We start from the raw sequence: 19051 nt of genomic DNA on the forward strand, positions 1-19051 counted from the left end.
GACGCGATAGAGGTATACAACTCTTTTACCTACACAGAAGGTCAGAATAAGACAAAGTATGAAACAAACCTCAAAAAATTTGATAGCCACTGTAAAGTACAGTCAAATGAAATATTTGAGCTCTACATCTTTGCAAAGAGATTGCAAGGGAAAGACAGTTTTGCAACCGACCTTAAGCTGCTGGCACAATCTTTGCAACTTTGCTGCATGACTCTAAAATTCGTGACCAAATTGTTTGGGGAATAAATGATGAGCACCTCAGAAAACAATTACTGAGTGAACAGGATTTAACAGAAATCGCTGTACAAAAATGCCTTGCTCATGAAAAATCAAAAAATCACAACCTAGAATATAAAATCCTTGAAAATGGCGCAAGTACTTACCACGAGTCAGAGGCAGTGTTCAAAGTGGAGAAGATGAACATTCTGAGCGGCAGCCATCTTGTGCGTGTGCAGTCTGACCAGTACGCACATGCGCACTTCCCAAAAAGACGCAAACCGGCAAAAGAGCGCACTTTGGAAGAAAATTAATTTGCACATGCGCAATCGATACCTACGCATTACGTCACAAGCGTCATGATGTCAGAAGACTCAGACCATGCCCACTTAAAGGGAAACTGCCCGGAAATTGAAAGTAAGAGTTTTAAAGCTACAGAACCCAAATTATTTACCTCGAAAGGCAGAACAATGCCTGAACTTCAACAAACAGTAGAAAATAACTTTCGCAGCACCTCCGAACCAGCAATTTGCAGCATAAAAAGTAAAGAGCTCAATAACAAATCCGAAACTAAATAATTTGTTCATTGAATATGAAGAGCACAATAACAAATCCGAAACCAAAGAAGATGATTTGTATATTGAAGAATACTACTCAGACATGACTGAGTTATTCGGCTATGATGATCATAGCATCAGCAACACGGTTCAAAAGCTCAACACGACTCTACTCATGGTAGATGAATCCAATACCATGATGCAGTGGCAGATCGTTGATACATTGGATGACAGCAACCTGTCAAATAACCAAGAAGAAAACAGCGCCTCTCAGAGAGTACTGACTGACTCCGTTGAGAGAGCACTGATCGTCTCCACAGAGAGAACACTGCACGACTCCACACAGAGAGCGATGAAAGACTCCACAGAGAGAGCGATGAAAGACTCCACAGAGAGAGCGATGGAAGCCCCCACAGAGAGATCGTTGACAGACTCCACAATGGAAGCAAGTAAAGATTCCAGAGCGACAGCCATGACTGTCTATCCATCTTATTTGAGCAACTAGAAGAAGACTATGGAAGTCCACCCAGCTCATTTAGTCAGCAGCAAGAAGACAATGAAAGTCTATCCACCATATGTGAGACAAGTGACAAAGAAATAACAATTCACACACAAGGGGCAAAGTTCTCCGTAATCGGCGCGATGTCCGCCGACCGGCGCCAAACATGGCGCAAATCAGTCCGGCATCGCGCCGCCCCAAAGGTGCGGAATCCTCAGCATCTTGAGCGGCCGAGCCCTAACCTTGAGGGGCTAGGCCCGCGCCGGACTGAATTCCGCCCCGCCAGCTGGCGGGAAAGGCCTTTGGTGACATTGCCGGGCGGCGCATGCGCGGGAGCGTCAGCGGCCGCTCACGGCATCCCCGCGCATGCGCAGTGGAGGGGGTCCCTTCCGCCTCCGCCATGGTGGAGACCGTGGCGAAGGCGGAAGGAAAAGAGTGCCCCCACGGCACAGGCCCGCCCGCGGATCGGTGGGCCCCAATCGCGGGCCAGGCCACCATGGGGGCACCCCCGGGGCCAGATCGCCCCGCGCCCCCCCCCCCCCCAGGACCCTGGAGCCCGCCCGCACCGCCTTGTCCCGCCGGTAAGAGAGGTAGTTTAATCCACGCCGGCGGGACAGGCATTCCAGCAGCGGGACTTTGGCCCATCCGGGCCAGAGAATCGCCGGGGAGGGCCCGCCAACCGGCGTGGCGCGATTCCCACTCCCGCTGAATCTCCGGTGCCGGAGAATTCGGCAACCGGCGGGGCGGGATTCACGCCAGCCCCCGGCGATTCTCCGACCCGGCAGGGGGCCGGAGAATCTCGCCCAAGGTGTGCTAGATCACAGCGAGACTGACAGATCTCAGCAAGACTCTCCAGAAACACTCAACAATCAAAGTAAAACCACTCATGAGTCCAGTGAGACCATATCCACTGAGACGGGATCAATTAAAACCTCATCTACTCTTGACAACCTACAAGAACCTGAAATCTTGACGATGATGACTCCAGAAAAGGAGCACCAAGAGATCAAAAATGAATCAGATCTACCAGAAATGACTGATGTCACCAAGATCAGTGCAACATCAGATCATTCACACAAACCTCAAACCATAAAGCTCAATGAAACATCAGATACCACAAAGGATACTGATACTGAAAAGTTTGAGAATGATTCAAATTATCCCCAGGAACAGTCATTGAGCACAACAACGAAAACGACAACAAAAACAACAACAACAGAAACAACAATGAAACAATAACCTGTACAACATCGTACAACTCTACAACTACAGGACAATGTTACCGAACAGTCCAAAACAATGGCAAGAGTACAAACATATCATTGACATTGTCCACACAAAACAAATACCATGCCAATGAATCTCACAAGTTCATATTTGCTCCAAGACAAAGAAGCAACACAATGTTTCAGGCAAGTGACATACTAAATCGATACTACAGGCACAAGAAAAAGTCCACATCAGACAACATAACTGGTTCGACCATTCGAATACCTGATGATGACTTGGTACTTCAACACACCACGATTGTTTTTTCCTCAAGTTCCATTTAATAAAGGATTATTTCAGGGCAGCACGGTGGCACAGTGGTTAGCGCTGGGACTAAGGCGCTGAGGACCCAGGTTTGAATCCCGGCCCTGGGTCACTGTCCGTGTGGAGTTTGCACGTTCTCCCCGTGTCTGCATGGGTTTCACCCCCAAAACCCAAAAATGTGCATTAGGTGGATTGGCCAAGCAAAATTGCCCCTTAATTGGAAAAAATAATTGGCTACTCTAAATTTAAAAAAAAAAGAAATATTTCGGGACACCATAACCAACAACTCTACTAGTCGTGATTCACACACAACTATCAAACCATCGACGTCTCCACCGCAACTTCTAAGAAGGTCATCGAGAACAAGAAGACGACCTAAAAGACTGAATTTATGAACATTTTGTTTCATAAATTTGCTGTGTATATATTTGCTGTATATATAAGTCATACATATCATGTTCTTACCTTTAATATTGTTATCCATTTTTCTTTGTTACCAAGCAAGAAATGTAAAAAAGAAAGAGGGGGATGTAATAATATGCAGACAGACATGTAACTAAAGGGTTAACCACAACACCTAGCTGTAACAGTACCTCTAGAGGGCATTACAATACCCACTATATAATAAGAGCTCCCAGAGGCTCTCCCTCTCTTTCTAGCATGAGTTACCAGCAGGAGTTAGCAGAGAACAGCAGTGTAGCAGGGAGGATCTCAGCAAGACACCACGTGTAGTTTAGATACAGTTTGTACAGTTAGTTATCCTTACTTTATTGCTAGAGTTGGTTCAATAGAGTGTCGAACTCATTATTTAGTTTTATTGTGACTTAATAAATTCTTTCAGTTTACTTTGAAGACTCGAGTGTTCTTCAACATCATCTACAGTTAGTAACGACATATATTACTTAAACACAGTAATATAACATGCTACCAGGAGTAGCAATACAATATGTCATGTGGGAGTACCTTTAAGAAATGGATGTTTAAGCAATGTACCTTTAAGGAATGGAGTTGATCATATTACTGAAGTGATGTCAGAGGTTGGGGGGAGCTGAGCTCACTTCTGCTTTTGGTTTCAGTTTTGCTGAGAGCAGCTGAAAAGTGCCTGGCTGGGTTTGCTGAGAGCAGTTGAAAAGTGCCTGGCTGCTTTGCTGTGAGCTGCTTAAAGGGAGATTTTGAAAAAGCAGCTTGGGTGTGTCTGTGTGTTTCCAGAGAGCTGCAGGAAGAAAAGCAAGGTGCTGGACTGAAGTCAACCAAACTGATATATCTCTGCCATAAAACAGAAAATATATATTAACTGTGACCTGGTGTGTTACTGTTTTGAAGGTTTGAAGCCTTTTGGATGTTTGAAGGAACATTTTGAGGGATTATTTAGTGTTGTATTATTTTCGGGGTTGTCTTTGAAGTAAGGGGTGTTAAGGGATCCAATGTTTATTTAAAAGGTTAAGTTCAGTTCATAGACTAAACATTGTTTTGTGTTAAAAACCATGTGTCCATGATTGTAATATCACACCTGGGGAACAAGCCGCGTGCTTCAAAAGCAACGATCCATAAAAGGGGGAGGTTGGTTGAACTCCATGATACATTTTGAGGTTCTGAAAACACCTCGCCCATAACAAATATAACAACTGTGACAAAAGTAAACTGTCCCATCCCGTCCTTTTCAACTGGTCTGTGACTTTTGACACAATTTTGTTTTTTAAAATAAATTTAGAGTACTCAATTCATCTTTTTCCGATTAAGGGGCAATTTAGCGTGGCCAATCCACCTAGCTTGCACATTTTTGGGTTGGGGCAAAACCCACGCAAACACGGGGATAATGTGCAAACTCCATATGGACAGTGACCCAGAGCCGGGATCGAACCTGGGATCTCGGCGCTGTGAGGCCTCAGTGCTAACCCACTGCGCCACCGTGCTGCCCGACCTTTGACACAATTGATCACACCAGCCTCCTTCAACATCTCTCCAGCTGGGTGGGACTACTTGCTCCTGGTTGCATTATCATCTATCTACTGATAGTAGGGTTGCCAACTGAGATTAAATGCGTTCCTGGAGGTTTCATCACATGACTTGCCCCCACGCTGCAGCCATTAATCGACACGTGCATCCTTGCGACGCACTGCCTAGGAAAGCAAAAGGACTCATTACCCAATAGGGTGATGTTTGACTTTCAGGCAAACTGCTTTTTCTTCTGGCATCTTCAATATTTTTATATCTTTTAAAGAGAAAAGCTCAAAGAAATGTTTTTAATGTCCTGACGATTTTTCTCCAGGATTGCACAAAGCTACGGCTTAGAGATTGACCTTCAATTCCTGGGCAGTCCAGGCCAATCCTGGAGGGTTTGCAACCGTAAATTGTAGCCAGAGAATCGCCATCAATCCCTTCTCTTCCCATTCCGTCACCGTTAACTCCGATATCCCAAAAGAATCTATCCCGCACCATCACCCCCAGACACATACCCTATCTGCATGCTGCCCCTTAATAATATCATCCAAAACACATGAGTGTTCACACAAATGCTGATGATATCCAACTGCATCTCACCACCACCTCTCTCAACCCCTCCTGTCTTTGAATTTATCAGATTGTTTATCCGATATCCAGCACTGGATGAGCAGAGATTTCCTCTAGTTAAACATTGGGATGACTGATGCCACTGTCTTCAGTCTCCATCGCGAACTCCGTTTCCCTAGCCACCCGCTCCATGCCTCTCGCTGGCAACTGTATGAGGATGAACCAACAGCGTGCCACTTTAGTGCCATGTTCGACCCCGTGGCAAGCTTTCAACCACAAACCCAAGTCGTCTCTCAGATCACCTGTTTACACCTTTGTAACGTAGCCCGACTTCACCCCCTGTCTCAGCTCTTCCGCCGCCGAAACATTCTACGTGCCTTTGTTACCTCCAGCCTGAACCACTTTGCGCAGAATCTAAAGACCAGGATCTACTGCCAGGGAGTCGGTGCGGTTTCAGTAAAGGTCGAAGAACCACTGATGCAATGTTTGCAGGTGGACAGAAGTGCCACAGTGTTGATCAGTTAGGACTGAGATGAGGAGAAATTTCTTCACTCAAAGGGTAGCGATTCTTTTGCGACCCACTACACCAAGGGTTGTGGATTGTGAGCAGGATCTACGTCCAAACCAAGAAACAGAGCTTTTCTCCACTGAGAGACAATTTTTAAATGAATTTAGATTTATTTATCATTTATTTTTCTAATTCAGGGGCAACTTAGCGTGGCCAATCCACCTAACCTGCTCATCTTTGGATTGTGGGGGTGAAACCCACGCAGACGTGGGGAGAATGTGCAAACTCCACACGGACAGTGACCCAGGGTCAGGATTCGAATCCGTGTCCTCAGCGCCGCAGTACCAGTGCTAACCACTGCGCCACATGCCGCCCCTTCACTGGGAGAGTTGATGTTAGCTCTCTTCTCACCTACCCAGCTGTCCCCTATTTAAATGGTCAGGAAAGTGGAGTTAAGGTAGAAGACCAAGATTGATTGTATTGAATGGTGGAGCAAGCTTGTGGTACCATGTAGTCTGCTCCTGCTCCTATATTTTAATGGATTTATATTTTTTACATATAAAGGGGCTATATAAATCTACGTTATTAGTGTTGTTGGTGCTTTTACCTCAAGGCTGTTGCTCCGAATGCCAAGGCAAGCTCCTGTACTAGTGGGAACTGCCTTAAATCACGGCGTATAAATCGACTCAGCGTTGAAAATAACCCCATTTTTCTGCACCTCAAAATGATGCTTTTGTATATCCTTTAAAAAAAAATTTTTTCATGTTTTTATTCTCCTCCTTTTTCACATTTTCTCCCACATTTACACCCATCAACAATAAACAATAATCAGCAAGATATGTCAATCCCCATAATAACAACGATCCCGTCCGCCCACCAACCCCCCCCCACCCCCCGCCCCAAGTCTCCAGCTCCTCCCGTCCACTGCCTCTTGTAAAACTCCTCCCAACCTCGGTTCCTTCCCCCCAACTTTCCACCCCGGCTAGACCACTCGGACCCTGTTCTGCCAGGCTCCGATGGTCGCAGCCCCTCCCCCCACCTCACTCCCGTTCACTGGCCGGCTGCTTTTGTATATCCTTGATGGTAAATTCCAGCCCCTTTTTAACCATGATATGCAATGTTCACATAAGGAGTGACTCTCAACTTCTGACCCCATAAATGAATGTTCTACTTACCTGTACCTTATAGCTGGACCAAGCAGGTGATACAGAATGTTTTGTGAAGATGTGCTAGACCTTAAGACATGTGCACACAGAGCAGACCCTGTGTGGCAAACAGCAAATATGGTGACCACTCACACTCATGTTGGCGGTTCACAAAGGGCCAGCACGGTGGCGCAGTGGGTTAGCACTGCTGCCTCATGGCGCTGAGGTCCCAGGTTCGATCCCGTCTCTGGGTCACTGTCCGTGTGGAGTTTGCACATTCTCCCCGTGTCTGCGTGGGTTTCACCCCCACAACCCAAAGATGTGCAGGGTAGGTGGCTTGATCACGCTAAATTGCCCCTTAATTGGAAAAAATTAATTGGGTACTCTAAATTTATAAGAAAAAAAATGTTGGCGGTTCACATTTAATCATAGAATCCCGACCATGCAGGAGGTGATTCCTTAGCCAGCAGAAGGAGGCTGTGCTGCCCATCGAGTCTGCACAGACCCTCTGAAGGAGCGCCCTACCCAGGCACCCGTCCTATCCCCGCAACCCTACCTAACCTGCACACCCCTGAATACTAAGGGCAATTTAGCGTGGCCAATCCACCGAACCTGCACATCTTTGAACTGTGGGAGGAAACCGGAGCACCCGGAGGACACCCACACAGACATGGGGAGAAAGTGCAAACTCCAAACAGATAGTCACCCAAGGCCGGAATTGAATCCGGGTTCCTGGCGCCGTGAGGCAGCAGTGCTAAATGCTGTGCCACCGTGTCGCCCTTACGTCCAGGTGCAAGTCAACCCCAGTTTTTGAAGGGGATTCTTCGAACCTTCAAAGACCGACTTGTACCCAACGTGGACGGTAGTTTTTTTTTGTTCATTACAGAATTGATGCCGGGTAGTGAGATTTGTTTCTGCAGTTGATTTCTTGTGGACAAGGCATTTTGGAGGGAAGCCACTCCATTAGATGAGAAGCTCGATATTCGATTCACTCCTTTTATCTCGTTGCAGCCGTGCACCCAGAAGGGAAAGGCAGTCGTCCATATGTTTTTAAAATAAATGTGGGCTCGTTCAACCGCTCGGGTGAAACGATGGACCTAGCAGCAGAAACAATGGAAGATCTGAATGACTGGGTGACCAAGATTCGTGAAGCAGCACAGACGGCAGATGCCAGGGTAAGTTCACATAATTCACGAAAACAGCCTACATTTTGGTTTCATTTGCCCTACTTTAGGTACTCGTTACTTGACTTTTATCATTTTTTTTTAGCCTTGCATTTGGTAACTGAGATTTCATGTTTGGACTTGGTTTTTCCCATTCTGGGCTGATGTGATGATTTCAGTGGATGTGAAGACAGTCGGTTTCATGGGCGGGATTCTCTGATCCTGAGTCTAAGTGTTGACGCCGTCGTAAATGCCGTCGCGTTTCACGACGGCATCAACATGGCCTCAGGAGCAGCGATTCTGACCCCTACAGGGGGCCAGTGTAGCCATCTGAGATGGCCACCTGCAAAGGACCATGGGAATTATGGCCAACCCAGCACTCAGACAGACTCAGAGCTTGTGTGTGTATTTGCAACCCAGATAGCGAGACACGATTGAAACCCCTGCTCGTTTGCATTCTAATGGCCCATTTCCCCAGAACAAAAGAACTGTACTCAGGTTACAGATACAGACTAAGCGGCGCCACTCCCTTTACTCAGGGAGCCCAAACAGCCAAGGTCAATGACCGCTCAGGACACGCCCAGCCATCAAGACACCCACCCCTTTATTGGCCAAAATCGAAGGCAGTGATCGAAGCCTGTAGAATTATTGGGTCCAAAGCTAAGGACCGCACGAAAGAGCGCGAAATCCCAGAGGGATAAAAAGAGACACAGCCGTGTGCTCGGTCTCTCTTGGATCCGGCCTGTGCCAACCCAAGTGCAGCACAACAACCAGACAGACAAGTTCAAGACCAACGATCGCTACCAGACGGATGAGCCCAGCAGAAACAGAGCCACTTCTTCCACCCAGCCACGCAAGATCCAGTCAAAGTTAGTTGTAGGTGTAGTTTAACTTGTAGTGTTTTGTGTTGCATGTCGAAGTAATCCGTGTGTGTAAATAGACCATCTTTGAACTTGAACTGACTAGCTGGTTGTGTGGTCCTTTGATTGATATCCGGCAAAGCCTTGTGGTGGTATCATTTGATACCTGGCGACTCGAAAGAGCATTATTATTAATTGGCGACTTTACTCCGGTGCCGATTGGCACCAGCACGAAACTGGAGCAACCCACTCCGCTCCAGCTGCCAATGCCGGCGTCAGATGGGCGCTGCGGGTCTGCGGATGCGCAGAGGGGCCGGCGCCAATGCGCAGTGGCTCCATTTTCCGTACCGGCCCCGACACAACATGGTGTAGGGCTACAGGGGCCGGCGCGGAACAAAAGAAGCCCCCAGCCCGAGAGGCCGGCCCGCCAATCGGTAGGCCCCGATCGCGGGCCAGGCCACAGCGGAGGTCCCCCCGGGGTCGGACCCCCCTCACTCCCCATCAGGCCGCCCCCGGATGCATCCACGCCGAGGTCCCGCCGGGTAAGACCACACGTGGGCGGCGCCGGCAGGACTTGGGATTTTTTAACGGCCGCTCGGCCCATCCCGGGCGGCAACCGGCGCCGCGCCAACTGTGTCGCGCCAATGGCGCCGTTTCTCCGCTCTCTGGAGTATCGGAGGACCGGCTTCGGGGCGGCGGCGGCGATTCTCGCCTGGCGCGCCGATTCTCCGGCCCGGCCTGGGCTGAGAGATTCTCGGCCCATGTTTTCTGATACATGTTGGCTGTTGCCAGGGCAGATGCCAGATCATCCTCCAGATCAGCCGATATGTGCTCTATTTCTCAGCCTCTCCCGATTCAAATTATGCAGAATAGGATGCAGCAATTCTCCCCTACTGCTTACCCCGTACTCTAGCAAGAAGAAGCAACCCTAAAATGCTACCCCCTCGAGAAGAGACATTCCAGAAACTGTACCCCAACAAGAACATGTTTCACAGACACTGTACCCCAACAAGAACATGTTTCACAGACACTGTACCCCAACAAGAACATGTTTCACAGACACTGTACCCCAACAAGAACATGTTTCACAGACACTGTACCCCAACAAGAACGTGTTTCACAGACACTGTACCCCAACAAGAACATGTTTCACAGTCACTGTACCCCAACAAGAACATGTTTCACAGACACTGTACCCCAACAAGAACATGTTTCACAGACACTGTACCCCAACAAGAACGTGTTTCACAGACACTGTACCCCAACAAGAACGTGTTTCACAGACACTGTACCCCAACAAGAACATGTTTCACAGTCACTGTACCCCAACAAGAACATGTTTCACAGACACTGTACCCCAACAAGAACATGTTTCACAGTCACTGTACCCCAACAAGAACATGTTTCACAGACACTGTACCCCAACAAGAACATGTTTCACAGACACTGTACCCCAACAAGAACGTGTTTCACAGACACTGTACCCCAACAAGAACGTGTTTCACAGATACTGTACCCCAACAAGAACATGTTTCACAGACACTACCCCAACAAGAAGATGTTTCACAGACACTGTACCCCAACAAGAACATGTTTCACAGACACTGTACCCCAACAAGAACGTGTTTCACAGACACTGTACCCCAACAAGAACGTGTTTCACAGACACTGTACCCCAACAAGAACATGTTTCGTAGACACTGTATCCCAACAAGAACATGTTTCAGGGCACTGTACCCCAACAAGAACATGTTTCACAGACACTGTACCCCAACAAGAACATGTTTCATAGACTCTGTACCCCAACAAGAACATGTTTCGTAAACACTGTATCCCAACAAGAACATGTTTCATGGGCACTGTACCCCAACAAGAACATGTTTCACAGGCACTGTACCCCAACAAGAACATGTTTCACAGGCACTGTACCCCAAACAAGAACATGTTTCACAGACACTGTACCCCAACAAGAACATGTTTCACAAAAACTGTACCCCAACAAGAACATGTTTCACAGACACTGTACCCCAACAAGAACATGTTTCACAGACACTGTACCCCAACAAGAACATGTTTCACAAAAACTGTACCTTAACTTGAGCAGGTGCACGGGAACTGTACCCCAACAAGAACTGGTATCGCGGAAACTGTATCCTGGCCAGAACAGGCATCACAGAAACTGTACCCGAATTAGAACAGGTCTCATAGAGACTGTACCCCAACAGGAACTAAAACGTCTTTGGAGCACAGTGGTTAGCGGTGCTACTCCCACTTTAGATCCCGGCCCCCGGTCACTGTCTGTGTAAAGTTTGCACATTCTCCCCGCCACAACTGAAAAAGATGTGCAGGGTAGGTGGATTGGCCACGCCAAATTGCCCCTTAATTGGAAAAAAAAAATTGGGTACTCTAGATTTCCTTTAAAAATAAGTCTTTGGAGGTGCAAGATAACTGAAGAGAAATATTAATAAGCCCCCCCCCCCCTACAACTGCCCCACCATTTAACGGGATTGCAGAGTTCATGTATAATTGTTGTGTTTAACAAATGATTTGAGAAATCTTATTTGATAATTATTGACTTCTACACTCTTTAGAAGGAAGAAGGGAAGATGATGGAGCGGAGAAAGAAGATTGCTTTGGAACTCTCTGACCTGGTTGTGTACTGCAGACCTGTCCCCTTTGATGAAGAAAGTAAGTGATGTAAGAAAGTCAAGGAGCCTGTTAGTTGTCGGTCACTGGGCCAGTTGCCTGGCCTCCCCGATGAAATCCTGGCAACCTGTTTTATATTTTATTGTCCCATGTACCTTCCCCCCCCCCCCCCCCCCCCCCCGGACGAGTCCCTCCCCCCGCAGCAGAGCGCATGGCTGCCCAGACATGAAACCTTGGCTTGTGAAAGTGCCCCACGAGGGTGGGGAGAGCTGGTGCACTGCACTTTATCTTGGTAAAGGTTTACGGAAGCAAATTGCTCTGAAATCAGCACAGGGCTAAATCGCTGGCTTTGAAAGCAGACCAAGGCAGGCCAGCAGCACGGTTCGATTCCCGTAACAGCCTCCCCGAACAGGCGCCGGAATGTGGCAACTAGGGGCTTTTCACAGTAACGTCATTTGAAGCCTACTTGTGACAAGCAATTTTCATTCATTCATTTCACATACTGAAGGGTGAACAGAATTACTAGTGTGGGCGGCATGTGGCGCAGTGGATAGCACTGGGACTGCGGCACTGAGGTCCCAGGTTCGAATCCCGACCCTGGGTCACTGTCCGTGTGGGAGTTTGCACATTCTCCCCGTGTCTGCGTGGGATTCATCCCCACAACCCAAAGATATGCAGGTTAGGTGGATTGGTCACACTAAATTGCCCTTTAATTGGAAAATTAAAAAATAATAATTGGGTACTCTAAATTTATTTAAGAAAAATAAAAATAAATAATTACTAGTGTGTGTTTGTTGGGCGGGCGGACGGGGAGGTATTCTGGGTTAGTTAGTTCAGTGTAACTGCTCTACCACAAACATTTCTGGTCTGGGAAATGTAACCAAACTGTCATTATATCTTGGCCATCAAAAATGTCTACTTTGTAATGGGTTACTGCTTGATGTGTTAATTGGGTCACAAACATCAAATTTTTCCTGGATCACATACTTGGGCGTAGTTGATCTATTCACATTTGTTTGAATTCCATAGGCAAGATTTGTATAAGATCTAATTTTTTCTCGTTTGGGATCTATGAATAGAATTCCCACTTGGAGCAAAAATGCAGATCCAATGGGAACCAGTGCAGCAGGTTAGTTTGGAGTGTGAGACAATAAGGTTGCTGAAATGTCGAGGTAAATCTGTGAAGGGCCAGAGAGGGTAGAAAAGCAATTGGATTTCTGTAGCCATCACAGAGCTACAACCAGTGTGGGAGGTTGAATCACACTGTAGGGGGGACTGGGAGTCTGGAACCTGACCTGGCACGTGCAAGGTAAGAGATGAGCAGAATGCAGGCAGGCCTCGAACTAAAGAGCAGCCTGGCCGTGATGTGCGTTTTTCCAGAACTGCATCTCGGGGGATTGTCAGTGCATTCTGGCAATGTGGCATTGACCACGTAGTCAATGGGGACCAATCAGCAGCATTGTCAGCATCATACAACCTTTATCGGGCACAAAAGACATGGACAGCGACAGATGGACAAGGTGCATGGATTCTGAAACCCTTAGCACAATGAGTGAGTAAACAGTGCAGGTAAAATTGGGAATGTGTGCATGTTGTGTTGAGGCAATAACAGTTCTCCTTGTTTCTTTGTGCTGCAGAGATTGGGAGTGATCGTGCTTGCTACAGGGATATGTCATCCTTTCCAGAAACCAAGGCGGAGAAGTACGTGAACAGAGTCAAGGGGAAGAAATTCCTGCAGTACAATCGTCTGCAGCTAAGTCGCATCTACCCCAAAGGCCAGCGCCTGGACTCATCCAATTATGACCCTCTGCCCATGTGGATTTGTGGCAGCCAGTTGGTGGCGTTGAACTTCCAGACCCCAGGTGCCTGCTACCGTCTCCATTTTTCTATGTTTGTCCTCATTATTATCCTGCCACCCCCCCCTCTCTCTCTCTCTCTCTCTCTCTCTCTCTCTCTCTCACACTCAGCTCAATATCTCATGACTCTTTGATTCCCTACCAATTTTTTATTATCGTTCGTGGGATGTGGGCGTCGTTGGCTGGGCCAGTATTTGTTGCCCAGAGGGCATTTTAAGAGTCAACCACCTTGCTGTGGGTCTGGAGTCACGTGTAGGCCAAGACCAGGTAAGGACGACAGATTTCCTTCCCTAAAGGGCAGTGGTGAACCAGATGGGTTTTTAGGACAATCGACAATGGTTTCATGGTCATCATTAGACTTCTAATTTTTATCAAATTCAAATTTAATCATCTACCATTGCAGGATTCGAACCTGGTTCCCAGAACATTACCCTGGGTCTCTGGATTACTAGTCCAACGGCAATACCACTAGGCCACTGCTTCCGAGTTTTTTTTCAGTGCGCACAGCATTTGACTGCGTGGCCATGGACATGAGGAATTTTATGAGCAGCCTTGATGGTTCCTTCCAGGTTGCTATGCAGTCGTGCGCACACACACACACACAGCTTTCAGAGAACGTTGTTCACTACCCACTAAGGTGACCTCCATTTCACCAGTTAGTTCCGCAAGCACGCTCCATGGTGAGGTCACACTGAACAATGAAACCCTCCATGCAACCATGCAGAAGAGAAGGAGGGTAGGGTATTGGGAGCAGGGGGGACGTGACTGGTGAGAGAGAGCAGAGATTGCCCCGGTAACCGTGTGTGAAAGTTTACATCATGGACACTGCACAGATACCAACGAACTCTGCTCCACGAACCACTACCATTGATCAACCCTCCAATATCCCCCCTCTTGTTCCAGTATTAATGTTTTTGAGTTTCATTCACATTAGTTTCATGCAAGATGTTGTTGCTGGCAACTGACTTTGATTTTTTTTAAAATTCTGTTTTACGGGAAGTGGGCTTCGCTGGCAAGGCCAGCATTTGTTGCCCATCCCTAATTGTCTTTGAGAAGGTGGTGGTGAACTGCCGCCTTAATCCACTGCAGTCCACGTGGTGTGGGTATGCCCACAGTGCTGTTAGAGGGGGAGTCCCAGGAGTTTGACCCAGCGACAGTGAAGTAACGGTGAAATAGTTCCAGGTCAGGATGGTGAGTGGCTTTGAGGAGGACCTCCAGGGGGGTGGTGTGGGACTGTGGTGGAGTGGACACTGTATTAGTTTCTCTGCGCCACCTTCCTCAGCAGACCTCGAGTTCATAGTGTTATCACTGGCACAGATTCCCATCCTTCACTTGAGTCTCGCACTGGACTAAAAATAATGGGCTGGATTCTCTGGCATGCGTCTCCTGTATCGGAGCTCATAACGTGGCGGAGAATCCCATGTCGGCGGGGGTGGGAATGGGGTCGGCGCCGGGCTCCGATCCGTTTCCGATGCTTCGGACCCCCGCTTGCGCAGGGTCGAGGCCCCACACCAACGGACGATGGGTCATTAAGACCCATTTGCATCCTATTAACAGGCTGGGCACCCTATTCTCTGGGCCGGGAATCGAGTGGGCGCAAATTGGAGCAGGTCTTGACAAGTGTGTAGCTGTCGAGGTGGACCTCGGGGTGGGTCAATGGGGTAACTCCTTAAGGGAGTTGCCCCCAAAGTCCGTCGGAGGGCCACCTTCCTCCCCCCAACCCCACAATGTAAGACCTGCCCACCGACCCACTAGGTAAAGAGACCCCTCCCTAAATAGCGAGACCCCCCTAACTAAAGAGACCCCCTAAGTAAAGAGACCCCCCCCCCCAAAGTAAAGGGACCAACCCCCTTAAGTAAAGAGATTCCAGGGCAGCACGGTGGCACAATGGTAGCATTGCTGCCTACGGCGCTGAGGACCCGGGTTCAAATCCCGGCCCTGGGTCACTGTCCGTGTGGAGTTTGCACATTCTCCCCGTGTCGGCGTGGGTTTCACCCCCACAACCCAAAGATGTGCAGAATAGGTGGAATGCCCACGCTAAATTGCCCCTTAATTGGAAAAAATAATTGGGTACTCTAAATTTTTTTTAAAAAGTAAAGAGACTCCCTAAATAGAGACCCCTCAGAAGAGAGATCCCTGTCTGGACTCCAGAGAGCTGTCCAGACAGAGGCAATGAAAAAAGATCACTGCTTTAAACCTACCTGTGCAATATACCTGCTGGTTTAGGCACAGGAAGCAGCTCCTGTCAATTCCTGGAAAGGTAAAAACAGTCAGTTGGATTTAAACCCCCTCAGATCTTTGATCTACAAGCCATTCATTCATTTCTTTGATATTGATTTTCCCAGGTTGTGATTGACAGCTTCCGTACACCCAGCTGTCAGCATTGTTCCGTTCACCTCCCTTCACATTTAGTGATTTTGAAGTGGTCAGCTGTGAAACTACCAGCAATGTTTATAAACATCAAGCTTTGATTGATAGCTGCCGGACCACATTAAACAGAGTTAAGTGCTTTCTATTCATCTCCCTTCACTGTTGAGTGACCTTGAAGTCCTCAGCGGCGAAACTAACAGAAAGCACTTGACTCTGTTAAGTGTGGGTGGGGGCCAGCAAACCACGTGCACATGTTCTGGGGCAGAGAAAATTTGGAGAGTTACTGGGAAGCGGTGTTCAGGACACTTTTGAAGATTGTGGGAGTGGAGGTCAGGCCCGACCCAATGGTGGCGATCTTTGGGGTATCGGAAATGCCGGAGCTGATGGAGGGGAAGGGAGGCCGATGTCGTGGCCTTCACCTCTCTAATTGCCCGGCGAAGGATATTGTTGGATTGGCAATCGGCAATGCCACAGCGGGTGGCCGCCTGGCTGGGACCTGTATGACTTCCTTCGGCTGGAAAAGATCAAGTTCACGTTGAGGGGATCAGCGGAGGGCTTTGAGACACGGTGGGGGGGCTGATCATGACAATGTTTGAGGAATTGTTTGTCGCGGATGGAGGAGAAAGAGGGGGGAGGGGTGAAAAGGGGGAAGACTGTACAAACTGAATTCTGGGGGTGTTGAGAATGTTAATGATTTGTGTTGTTGTACTTTTGAATAGTGGAATAAAATACATTTTTAAAAAGGAAATTCCGGGGAGGAAACCGTGATTGCCGATTGGCCGGAGAATCCCCGTTCATGACCAAATTGGAGGCAGCGTCGCTTTTGCGATGCTCCTCCCCCTCCAGAGCGGCGCTGCCTGAGGCCCACCCCCCCCATTGCTCCGCCCCCAACTGGCCGAGTTCCTGACGGCGTGGGTCTCTCATGGTCTCACCCGTCAGGAACTCGGCACGGCGGCTGCGGACTCAGTGCAGCGCCGCCACATTCGGGGGAGAGCCGATCGGCGGGCGGGGGGGGTCTTTATCAGGGGCTGGGGGCACTGTTGGGGGAGGTCCGGGGCTCGCGAGCCGGCCAAAGGGGGGTACTACTTCACTGGCCGGGTCCGCGAGCAGCCGGTGCCATGTTTCAGGCCGCCGCCGTGTGCATGCGCTTCCACAGACCCGGCAATTCTCCAGGTCGTATTGGCAGCTAAAGGTGGGTGCTCTCTGCTGCTGACAGCTCGCTCCCAGCTACACGGAGGATCGGTGGCCGTTTCGCACCAAAGTCTCGGGCGTAAAAAGCCACCGTTCCCACGCCGGCGTGAGGACATAGTCTCTCAATCGGACAATCCTGCCCAATAGGTTATAAACTTGGATCCCCGATGTGGGCTGTCGGCCGGTTGCTGCCGAGTATAAAACTAGCTGTTTGTCTTTGGTATTGGGTCCTCATTTTTATCCCTTGTGTTTTATCTCCATCTCTCAGATAAACCCATGCAAATGAATCAGTCCCTGTTCACGTTGAACGGAAAGTGTGGATATGTTCTACAGCCCTCCCTCATGAGGGACGAGCAGTTTGATCCTTTTGACAAGCACTCTGTAAGGCCAGTGGACTCGCTCATCGTTCAGCTGCAGGTCTGTTACATTGTCACCGTCAATACTCTCCTTTCTTGTACCTGAGTCGTGAGAGTGGGTGCGACCAGTTCCTAAGATACTTAAACAGATTTGAGGGGCAGTTTGGCAAAGACATTGTCGTGTTTCTGTACGGAGGAGAGTGTGATGCAACAATCAGAAAGACAGCGAATGCATAAAACACCCAAATTAAAATGCTTTAAAGAAGGGAAATCCTACTCTAGCATTTATTGTCTACGCTGCCACAGTGGTTAGCACTGCAGCCTCCCAACACCAGGGACCCGGGTTCCATTCTGACCTCGGGTGACTGTGTGGAGTCTGCACGTTCTCCCCGTGTCAGCGTAGGTTTCCTCCGGGTGCTCCGGTTTCCTCCCACAGTCCAAAGATGTGCAGGTTAGGTGGATTGGCCATGCTAAATTGCACCTTCGGGTGGGGCTGCAGGAATGGGACAGGAGATTGGGCCTAGATAGAGTGCTCTTTCTAAAGGGCGGTGCAGACTCGATGGGCCGAATGGCCTCCTTCTCCACTTTAGGGATTCTATGATTCTAAGAAGTACCCAATTCATTGTTTCCAATTAAGGGGCAATTTAGCGTGGCCAATCCACCTAACCTGCAGATCTTTGGGTTGTGGGGCGAAAACCACGCAAACTCGGGGAGAATGTGCAAACTCCACACGGACAGTGACCCAGAGCCGGGATTGAACCTGGGACCTCAGCGCCGCGAGGCAACAGGGCTAACCCACTGCGCCACGGTGCTGCCCCTATGATTCTAAGAATAGCTAATATTTAGGAGAAGGGATTGCTTGAGAAAGAAATGCTGGGATTCTCTGAAAATGGGGCTAAGTCCCCCCACCCGCCAGAAAACGGGCGTGAATCACTCCAGACTTGTTTCAAAAAGTCCCGGTGATTGTCCGACTTCCAGAGGGATAGCAGGCCCCCCGGCATGCAGCGTGCAGTAGTGCAATGGCCGTTTTCGCACTGGCCCCCGCGCATCATGGCGGAGCCACACAGCCGATGCAGAAGAAGATAGGCCACCCCCAGATCGTACGCGCCCGCCCATCGGTAGCCCCCGATTGCGGGCCTGCCCGTCATGGAGGCCCCCCCCACCAGGACAGCCACCGCGGCCACGAGTCCGAGCTCCCGCCGGGTGAAACCATACGGGAGCCACGCCGGCGGAACTCGGCCGGTCGGCCGCGGAGGATCGCCGCGGTGGCCTCTTACAATGGCCCCCGACCGGCGTCGACTGCACACGCGCGACTGCCGCCGATGCTCAGGTCGCCGGAGAGTCGCGTCCCGGCATCGGAGTCGACTCCCGGATCTGAGACCCCATTCTCTGCGCCGAGCGTGGATTTCGGCGCGGACGCAAGGAGAATCCCAGCCAAAGACTTCTGTTTATACCCTGTCTTTTCCCATCTCTGGATGCCCCAAAGCATCCGGCGCGAAAACGGCCACCGCACTGTTGCGCGCTGCCCGCCGGGGGTCCTGCTATCCCTCTTGAAGTCGGAGAGTCTCTCCGGACTTTTGCCGTCTCCGTAGTAATTAGTAAACGTGGCAGCCAATTCACACACAGGCTCCTACAGTCAG

The 19051-nt window shown here is 49.2% G+C and overlaps 1 protein-coding gene across 1 annotated transcript in view; it reads left to right on the plus strand.

The window, feature by feature from the left end:
- Positions 1–19051, plus strand: part of plcg1 (phospholipase C, gamma 1) — a 206915-nt gene that overhangs the window by 170961 nt on the left and 16903 nt on the right. Inside the window, exons 24-27 of the mRNA XM_072515148.1 lie at positions 7981–8144; positions 11584–11680; positions 13276–13500; positions 17324–17472. Coding sequence (XP_072371249.1) covers positions 7981–8144; positions 11584–11680; positions 13276–13500; positions 17324–17472 — 635 coding nt within the window. The remainder of the gene's footprint in view (positions 1–7980; positions 8145–11583; positions 11681–13275; positions 13501–17323; positions 17473–19051) is intronic.

Source organism: Scyliorhinus torazame, chromosome 8 (assembly GCF_047496885.1).
Source record: "Scyliorhinus torazame isolate Kashiwa2021f chromosome 8, sScyTor2.1, whole genome shotgun sequence".
Classification (NCBI taxonomy): domain Eukaryota; kingdom Metazoa; phylum Chordata; class Chondrichthyes; order Carcharhiniformes; family Scyliorhinidae; genus Scyliorhinus; species Scyliorhinus torazame.